This window comes from Monodon monoceros, unplaced genomic scaffold (assembly GCF_005190385.1).
Source record: "Monodon monoceros isolate NGI ecotype Baffin Bay Population unplaced genomic scaffold, NGI_Narwhal_1 Super_Scaffold_2, whole genome shotgun sequence".
Classification (NCBI taxonomy): domain Eukaryota; kingdom Metazoa; phylum Chordata; class Mammalia; order Artiodactyla; family Monodontidae; genus Monodon; species Monodon monoceros.
In genome coordinates this window covers 2,011,892-2,021,645 of record NW_021703776.1, presented here as the reverse complement: position 1 = coordinate 2,021,645, position 9,754 = coordinate 2,011,892, and the positions used below count along the sequence as shown (strand labels likewise).

Sequence of the window (9,754 nt, the reverse complement as noted above, 5' to 3'; positions counted from 1 at the left end):
GGCTTAAGGGTTTGGATCCCAAATAGCATTAATAGTAGCAATAAATATAGCATCACAGCTTCTGTTGAATGTCTGCAATGTGCCAGCTCCTGCTTTGATAATTTAATCATTAGATCTCATATTAATCATAACTCTTACGATAGCATCCTGAGTTAGAGATGCTTATTCCTGTTTTATAGATGAGGAGGAGGTTGACATTCAGAGAGCGTACGGAATTGAGTTAGATTTTGCCAGCTACGCAGGAAGAAAAAACTGCCGGATTGGGAAATGCTTTTCTATCAAACACACAAAAGTAAAGTGGCAACGCTAGTGTCACTTGTTGGAAAAATTTTAATACCGGCAACAATAAATGTACTTCAGTAGGTGAACAGTACTCTTAGGAGGATAAGACGGTGGTCTACATGAATTCTCCAAAATGCTATCACTAAAATTTTGGTGATAAAAAAACCAAAAATTGCTAATTACCCAAAGATTATTTATATGGTGATTTCTAAACATACAAGTAAAAAAAAATAGCTAGTGGGCTTCCCTGGTGGCGCAGTGGTTTAAGAGTCCGCCTGCCGATGCAGGGGACACGGGTTCGTGCCCCGGTCCGGGAAGATCCCATATGCTGCGGAGAGGCTGGACCCGTGAGCCATGGCTGCTGAGCCTGCGCGTCCGAAGCCTGTGCTCCGCAACGGGAGAGGCCACAACAGTGAGAGGCCCGCGTACCTCAATAAATAAATAAATAAAAATAGCTAGCAAGCATACAGCTGAGCTGGTCTTGAGATAATAATGGTTTTCATTTTCTTTTATTTTTATTCTGGGTAATTATAATAATTAGCAAATTAGTTAATAAATTATGAAGAATTAGAATAAAAAAGTCTTTTATTACTATCTAAGCCAAGAGATGAATTGTAAGCTGTCATTTTCCCTTGTCTATTTTTAAAAAGGTATTGTCCAATCATTCCCTTTTGTTTAGTTTGTGCCCATTTTTTAAAATCTTAAAAGAAAGGTCTTAAATGTTTTGCCTCACACTTCTTAGGTCTTGCATTTCAATGTCACGTGCTGTTAATTGCTCCTGTACAGTCATTTTCTCCATGCCCGGTGCCACTCACTTTCCGGGGAAGGGGTACCCACAGGACCCGGGAGCCAAGGAGAGGAGAAGGCACTGGGGCTTTCCGAGGAATGGCTCCTCCTTTTCCCAGGGGAAAGGTTCTTCCCCAGTCCGGCCCCTCCTTCTCGCTTTAAACAGGGTTGTGTGGGCTGGTTCCCTGGGTTGTTGGGGGAGCCCTTGGGACACGGAGGCGACCAGCCGGGGAGGAAGACGGCAGGGTGACAAGGTGGGAAGACGGTCCTTCGGGACCCCCTCAGGTCACGCCATCAAACCTCCACATTTCCCAGGTGACGCGGTGACACAAACGACCCGTAGGCCGCTGTGAGGGCTATTCCGTTCCTCGTCCTGCCCCAGGACACAGTCCGCTGGAAGAAGGGCGCGCTTCCCGGTCTTCCAGGACCGTGTCCCCAGGGCAGCAGGGAGGAAAGGGACGCTCCGGCACCGAGATGCAGATTCCAATTCCCCGATTTGGTCTAAAAATGTGTGAGGGGGGAGGAGCCCCTCCCGAGGGACAAGCGCGCACCTACGTACACGCCTGTAGGGGCGCTCGGCCGCGGAGCCTCGGGGGCGTGCCTGGGGCGTGCCTTGGGGGGGGAACGAGCCTGGTGGGGGACGAGCCTGGGGGGGGGGGGGCCTGGGGGGGGGGGGGCCTGGGGGGGGGGGGGCCCGGGGGGCGCGCCCCCCCCCGGGGGGGGGCGCTCCCCCGCCCCGGCGCCCCGCCCACCGTGCGCTCGCGCCCCGCCCACCGTGCGCTCGCGCCCCGCCCACCGTGCGCTCGCGCCCCGCCCACCGTGCGCTCGCGCCCCGCCCACCGTGCGCTCGCGCCCCGCCGCGCTCCCCCGCCCCGCCGCACGCTCACGCTCGTACAGACGTATGAATGCACGCACGTACGCACAGCGGGGCCGAGCCGGCAGCAGCGCGCAGGCGCACGCTCTCCGCGCGCTTTTCGGAAGCCGCAAGTTGGTGGGCAGTGGGGGGCTTGGGGGGGCTTGGGGGGGTGGCGGGCGGGTGTTTGCAGGGGGACGGCGAGGGGGGCTGAGGCCCGGGAGGGGCGCGGGGCCGGAGGGCTGAGGGGCTTCGCTGGCGGGCGAACGGGCAGACCGGCCCGGGAATGTGTTCTCGCGGCGGGCGCGCTCCCGGCGGCGTCGGGTTCGGAGGCGGCCTGTGGGGAGGGGCGTCCCGGCGGGCGGGCGCCGCGTTCGCGGAGGCTCCGCGAGGGGCGGCCGGGCGAGCCCTGGGCCGGGAGCGAGGCCTGAGGGGAGGGGCTGCGCCCGGGGTTCCGGCCGGCGGGCGGTGGGCCGTCCCGCCCCGTGAGCGTCGCAGGGTCCCCAGCCCTGTCAGCGCGGTGACTGCTGTCCCCGGGGGCGCCCCGCTCCGGGTGCGGGGAGACAGTCGGTGTGGCGGGGAGCATGTACTGTCTGGACGAACGCCACGTCCTACAACAGGCAGGGAAAACCCCAGAAGATGGGCATGCAGCTCGTGCATCGCTGCCGCCGAGTAACTTTAGTGATACAGACCTAGGAAGTGGTACTCGGGACCCGGCAGTGCCGCTGACGGACGTAGCCAACACGTCCTTGGTTACCTGTGTCCATAGTTTTTGGGTGAATGCGCTGGAAGGACGAAGTAAGACTTGGGAGGTGAAGAGCAAATAGGAGAGGGTGGAAAGGAAAGAGCAGGGTATTTAGGGAACAGTGACTAGAACTCTGTCTGAGCCTTTGTAGGAATCCCAGTTTTGCGGATGATAAAATGGGATGAAGTCGTGGAGAGGAACAGGATGTTCACAGTAACAGGAAAGTTGGTGATAAATGGTTTCCAAGTTACCTCATTTGCACTTTCTCATTTCAGCTGTTGCATAAAAGATTAAAATATGGTAAAATGGAATAGTGGAAAGAAGGATGAATTGTTTGTCAGGAGATGTCAGTTCTAGTTTTGACTTTATGGCTTTAAGCAAATTAGGATCTCACTAGGCCTTAAGTTTATTTTTTCAAAAATAATTACAAAGGTTTATGAACACCTACCTACAATGTGACAGATTCTTTGTAGGGTTTATGGGAGAAACAGAGCTGTATTGAGCATGGGTCTTGCACCAAAAGAGCTGCTGATTATTAAGCTATATTTATAGGTAATTTGGAAGGTACATTTTAGCGTACACGAGTTCTTGGTTTTTACTTGACTTCAGTACCCTTAGGAAGCTTCATAGTTTTCTTACAAATTTTTCTTCTGGATTGGCAGGTAAACTCTACCCATCTGTCAACATGATACATCCATCTGCAGTCCTGTTAAAATCATTTTAACTTACTGTAAGGAGGCTTATAAAAGTAACCTGAGGAAGAAAATCTAAAATAAACCACTTCAATAACACACTTGTTCTCCTATTTCATTTATCACGACAGCTTCACTTTTTACTGCTTCTTGTGAAATTGGGAAATTGTGAGAGATTCTGAGGCATCCTGTTTTAAGTGCTCATTTATAAATCCTTGAAAACATTTAGTATATGACTAAATACTGTTGTTTGTATTTGTGATCCATGCTGCAGTGACCTTTGGTGGCAGTATGAAGGGGCATTTATTTGGTGAAGTGCACACTAAATGCAGTGAAACTGCTCGTGTGCGAATTTTGGCACCATTGCTCACTGGCTGTGTGACCTCAACCAAGCTTTTGAACTCTGTCTGCCTCAGTTTCTACATTTGTGCAGTAGAGATTATAATAGTAATTTTTAGGTATTTTCGTGTTCATTATTTGACTGGATTCTCATAATGACTTCTCTCATTTTACAGGTAAAACTGAAGGCCCAGTGATGTGAAGAGGCTTGCGTGAGATCATTCGTCTAATTTTCCTAGGGACGGAGCTTGGCTTGGTTTGTTTTGCTTTGCTTGTCTCTAGATCCCTTGTTCTTCCATGTTGCCTTTCGTTTGCTGATTAATTTTTTTTTAATTTAATTAATTAATTAATTAATTTATGGCTGTGTTGGGTCTTCGTTTCTGTGCGAGGGCTTTCTCTCGTTGCGGCAAGTGGGGGCCACTCTTCATCGCAGTGTGCGGGCCTCTCACTATCGTGGCCTCTCTTGTTGTGGAACACAGGCTCCAGACGCGCAGGCTCAGTAATTGTGGCTCCCGGGCCTAGCTGCTCTGTGGCATGTGGGATCTTCCCAGACCAGGGCTTGAACCCGTGTCCCCTGCATTGGCAGGCAGACTCTCAACCACTGCGCCACCAGGGAAGCCCTGCTGATTAATCTTAAATCCTCTCCATCTAAACCTTTCCCTAATCACAGGGAAAATTATTATATAACTAAAACAGTTTAACCCATAATAGAGCATTATTATTATTTTTTTTTTGGCTGCATTGGGTCTTCGTTGCTGCGCACAGGCTTTCTCTAGTTGCGGCGAGCAGGGGCTGCTCTTCGTTGCGGTGCGCGGGCTTCTCGTTGTGGTGGCTTCTCTTATTACAGAACATGGGCTCTAGGTGCACAGGCTTCAGTAGTTGCAGCACCCGGGCTCAGCAGTTGTGGCGCGCAGCTCTAGAGCACAGGTTCAGTAGTTGTGGCACACGGGCTTAGTTGCTCCATGGCATGTGGGATCTTCCCGGACCAGGGATTGAACCCGTTTCCCCTGCATTGGCAGGCAGATTCTTAACCACTGCACCACCAGGGAAGTCCCTAGAGCATTATTAAGTCAAGTCTTTAATCTTTTATATCTTGAATGCCTGAAAGCTATGGTTAACTAGATGTTCCCCTATAAACGGTCTTTCCTTATAAATTTACCTTGTAAATGAAAAGTCCAGTGTACCTTCCTTCAGATAGGCAGAGATTTTAAAAGTATGTTTAAAGTATTATGTCTTTGTTTCCTTCTGGATACTGAATCTTTTTCATCTTTGTCGTCTGTTATAGAACCTCTAAAATGCAGGTCTCTAGCTCCAGGTCTGTACACTTGAGTGAATGGCAGAAGAATTACTTTGCAATTACGTCTGGCACGTGTCCATCAGGAGAGAAGGCAGACGCGTACCGAGCACAGATTCTCCGCATTCAGTACGCGTGGGCAAACTCTGAGATCTCCCAGGTCTGTGCTGCCAGACTGTTCAGAACATATGCAGAGAAATATTCTGCAGTTATTGATTCTGACAGTTTTGAAACTGGCTTGAATAACTATGCAGAAAACATTTTAACTCTAGCAAGATCTCGGCAAACTGACAGTGACAAGTGGAAGTCTGGATTGTCAATAAATAACGTGTTCAGAATGAGTAACGTGCAGGAGATGATGCACGCTGGCAGGCAATCCAGAGACTCTCTGTTGGCACCTGCTGATGAGCCAGTAGTCATCCACAGAGTGGCCGCTGTCTTTGATCTTCCTAAATTTAGTGTTTGTGGTGGTTCTGGGGAGAGTGACCCATTAACGAACTCAGCCCATGGTGCCGATAGGACCAAAGACTTCCCAGAGGGCAGTCCTTCTTTGAAGTGCCCTCAGAATGCCCAGCCACCTCTGGTCACTGACACCACTAAGACGTGTCCTACAGTCTCAGGACCTTTCGGTGAGTCAGCCACTGCAAAATTCCATGCCACACCATTATTTGGAAATGTCAAAAAGGAAAATTACAACTTCCCGAAAGCCAACATAGGACTAAGTGTGTTCTCATCTAATCAGTCTTGTTTTCCTTCTGGCTTTGAAAATCCACGGGAAATGAAAGCTTTTTATGGTTCTGGCACCATTGATGCACTTTCCACTCCAGTAATGAATAAGGCTTTTAGTAAAACAGAAGATAATGGCCAAAGAGAGGTGAGCAGCCTGCCTACTTTTAAAACTGCAAAAGAACAGCTATGGGTAGATCAGCAGAAAAAGTACCACCAGCCCCAGCGTGCGTCAGGGTCTTCACATGGTAGTGTCAAAAAGTCTCTGGGAGCTAGTAGATCCCGAGGGATATTTGGAAAGTTTGTTCCCCCTGTACCTAAGCAAGATGGGGGAGGTCAGGGCGGGGGGACACAGTATAAGCCTCATGGCGCAGGAGCTGCAGACCCAGCACATCCCGTGGATGAGCGTCTGAAGAACTTGGAGCCCAAAATGATTGAACTTATTATGAATGAGATTATGGACCAGGGACCGCCAGTAAATTGGGAAGATATTGCAGGAGTGGAATTTGCCAAAACCACAATAAAGGAGATAGTTGTGTGGCCCATGATGCGGCCAGACATCTTCACTGGCTTACGAGGACCCCCTAAAGGAATTCTGCTCTTTGGTCCTCCTGGGACTGGTAAAACTCTGATTGGCAAGTGCATCGCTAGTCAGTCTGGGGCAACATTCTTTAGTATCTCTGCTTCCTCCTTGACTTCTAAGTGGGTGGGCGAGGGAGAGAAAATGGTCCGTGCATTGTTTGCTGTTGCACGATGTCAGCAACCAGCTGTGATATTTATTGATGAAATTGATTCCCTATTATCTCAGCGGGGAGATGGTGAGCATGAATCTTCTAGAAGGATAAAAACCGAATTTCTAGTTCAGTTGGATGGAGCAGCCACATCTTCTGAAGATCGTATTCTAGTGGTAGGAGCAACCAATCGGCCACAGGAGATTGACGAAGCTGCCCGGAGAAGGTTGGTGAAAAGGCTGTATATTCCCCTCCCAGAGGCTTCAGCCAGGAAACAGATAGTCATTAATCTGATGTCCGAGGAGCACTGCTGCCTCACTGAGGAGGAGGTCGACCTGGTGGTGCAGCACTCTGGTGGGTTCTCGGGGGCTGACATGACGCAGCTCTGCAGGGAGGCGTCTCTGGGTCCTATTCGCAGTTTACAGGCTGCGGACATTGCCACGGTAACGCCGGATCAAGTTCGACCAATAGCTTACAGTGACTTTGAAGATGCCTTCAGAACTGTGCGACCTAGTGTGTCTCCAGAAGACTTAGAGCTTTATGAAAGCTGGAACAGGACTTTTGGTTGTGGAAAGTAAATGGGACGCTTGAAATTAAAAGATGGCATTTTTGTAGCCCAGTCTTCCCATTTTTTTAGCATAGGAAATTGATTACGTGTGCATCAAATGTATATTCTGAATTCTGTACCTCAAATAAAATAGAATAACAATAGCTCAACTTTTACAATTGATTGACTTAGACTATGTTAATATAAGCTCAATTTTCCTTCCAGTCACCACCTGATACGTAAGCCTATTCATGCGAAATGGGAATGTACTTTTTCTGTTTTGTTCCTAAGAGGTCTTTTCAAGATGTATAGGATGAACAGTGAACTCAAATTGAAACTTAAAATCTGATTTGTATATGAGGATGTATCTGACTTACATGTATCTTTTATTGAAGAAAGTTTCTTCTGAGGATCACATAATTCTTAGTATTGGCTAGTATAGTGGTTTGCATTTGAAACCGAGCGTTGCTTAGTGTTGTTTAATAGATTTAAAATCTCAACCAAAGCTGAAGTGAAAGTGCCAGTTTTTACTTTGTTCTGGCTTGTAACTGCTTATGGTTGTCTTTCCTTCCCAAGGCTAATTAATCAGAACATGTTCAGAAATAGCAAAGGGTAATCTAACATCAGAGACAGGTCCACAGAACTGAAAGGGGAGGAATGTTGTGTTTCTCCAGGGGGTGGGTGATGTTTGAAAGTAGTATTTTATTTGGCACTACTTTACAACCTGTAGGGTTGGTCTCTTTCAAAAATAAATGTTTTCAGGTTTTAAAAACGGACTGTTTTGTTTTCCAAATAGTGCATGTTCTATGTAGAAACATTGGAAAATAGAGGTGAACAAAAGGAAGAAAATAAAAGTCAGTTACCCTGCCACTTTGCGGAACACAGTGTTAACATTTCAGCATCACTTCTTCCGGATGTTTTATACAGGAGTGGGGTTGTGCTACGCCTTTTCGTTTGCAGCTGTTTTCTTTAAAGTCCCTCATCATCCTCTTCCACGTTGACGTACTTCTGCATCTTCCCGTACGTGAGTGCCTGGGATTCCGTGATATGAGGGGGCCTATAATTTAGTCAGCATTCAGGGCAGTTCCTTAGGTTCACCTTTTGTATATAGTAAATAAAATATGTTAAATGCCTTAGTTATCTTTTTAAAAAACATACATTTCTTGAGTAAAATTCTTGGATTAACAATTTTTAATGCTTTTGGCATGTGTTCTAAATTGTCTTCTGGAACAGTGGTACTTGTGTAGAATTCCTATCTGCACTGAGTCAGAGTGCCTGTTTACCTGAACCTGGTGGTCATGGACACTGTCCAGCTGCCAATTGGACAGTACACAGGTTTTGCATCCATCCATTCAAAAAATATTTATTAGGTGCCAGGCAGTGTTCCAGGCGCTGAAAGTAGACCAGTGAACAACAGACAAAAGTCCTTGGTCTCATGGAGATTACGTTCAAGTTCTAATGTCTTGAGAACAATTCACCTTAAGAAATGGAATTTGAAACTTTTAGTAGATGAATTTAAGCAATTTATATATTGTTTTAATTTTTATTCTTGGTCTGTCTGCTATTTTTATGCTCTTTTAAAAGCTTTATTTCTCCAACTTTTAGTTTTTCCCTTTGAAATATGTAATTGTCTTTTATTAGAATTTGGATGTTAAATCTCTTAATCTTTTGTTGTATCTTTTAAAATCTTAAAGCATTTCACCATATTCATTGCTATCTTCTTTACAGATCACTTCCACCCACTTGGATCTTACAGTTACTGTAGTTATTTAGATTTATCATCAATTGCCTGGGAGGTGTTAGTGTTTTATTTAACTTTGTAACTTGGTCTTAATGTTTATTAGCAGTTTTTTCTCGACAGCAACTTCTGCCAGTTCTGACTTTCAGGTCCATTGATCACCAACCATGGGGCCATGTCCCTCTGTAGAACTTCTTTTTTCTTTTTTTAAAAAAAATTTTTATTGGAGTATAGTTGCTTTACAATATTGTGTCAGTTTGTACTGTACAGCAAAGTGAATCAGCTGTACTTTTAGATTTTGACCAAGAGAAAAAAAATCTCATTGGCCCAGCTTATCTTGGACTAGGCAGAGCCATGTCCTTGTTAGATTGTGAAATGGCCCCTCCTGAATTAAGGTCTTCTCTGTTCAACTGAGACTCTAAGCCTGAAAGGAATAAGCAAGTAGGATATTTTAAAGCTGGAGAGAAAATAGGAGATAGGGAGTCACTTGGCAGTTTCTTCTATGTTATACCACATTAGAAGCATCCTTTCTCTCAGCGTTTTGTGATTTACAGTATGTTTCTGAGGCATTTGGGTAGGAAATTTCCTGAAACTTAGACTTGAGATTTCTTTCTATTTCTACATTATGAATATTCTCTTGATTGAATATGATAATTTTGGGTTGGATTCTCTCCTCCCAAGTGTTTTGTGCTGTGCTGTCTTTAGCCACTGTTTTTGAGAAGGGAATATTTACCTGTTCTTTGTTTTGTTGTTTTTTTTTTATGTCATTGAAAGATACACTTCCTTTGTAGAAATACACACACACATTTTACCAACACATGTAACTTGTTTATATATTAATGCTTAAAAATGTTGGTAGGAATACAGAAATTTATCTGAGTTTTTAATGTCAGGACTTTTTAAATGTTTTTGTTATACATCTAATTATAGTTTCTGGTTCTTTTAATGTGTATTCTTTGGGAAATTCGATTCCAATTTACGGTATTTGCCATTCTTTTGAAACTCTAATTCATTTTCTCAG

General features: G+C 45.9%; 1 protein-coding gene across 3 annotated transcripts; it reads left to right on the top strand.

Annotated features, from left to right (window-relative positions):
* The first annotated feature begins 1,274 nt into the window (after positions 1 to 1,274).
* On the top strand, positions 1,275 to 7,984 carry FIGNL1 (fidgetin like 1). Of its 3 annotated transcripts, none has more exons than XM_029234450.1 (3): positions 1,275 to 1,322; positions 3,874 to 3,953; positions 4,983 to 7,984. In XM_029234450.1, exon 3 carries the CDS (start codon positions 4,993 to 4,995, stop codon positions 7,024 to 7,026), a length of 2,034 nt encoding a protein of 677 aa, XP_029090283.1. In that variant the 5' UTR covers positions 1,275 to 1,322; positions 3,874 to 3,953; positions 4,983 to 4,992; the 3' UTR covers positions 7,027 to 7,984. The 3 variants fall into 3 exon arrangements, with proteins under 3 accessions (XP_029090283.1, XP_029090284.1, XP_029090282.1); XM_029234449.1 differs by lacking the exon at positions 1,275 to 1,322 and adding an exon at positions 2,030 to 2,059; XM_029234451.1 differs by lacking the exons at positions 1,275 to 1,322; positions 3,874 to 3,953 and adding an exon at positions 1,346 to 1,383.
* Positions 7,985 to 9,754: the final 1,770 nt, after the last annotated feature.

What these genes read in the sequence shown, in the direction of transcription:
- FIGNL1 (XM_029234450.1), top strand. Translation starts at nt 4,993, where the DNA reads ATGCAGGTCTCTAGCTCCAGGTCTGTACACTTGAGTGAATGGCAGAAG.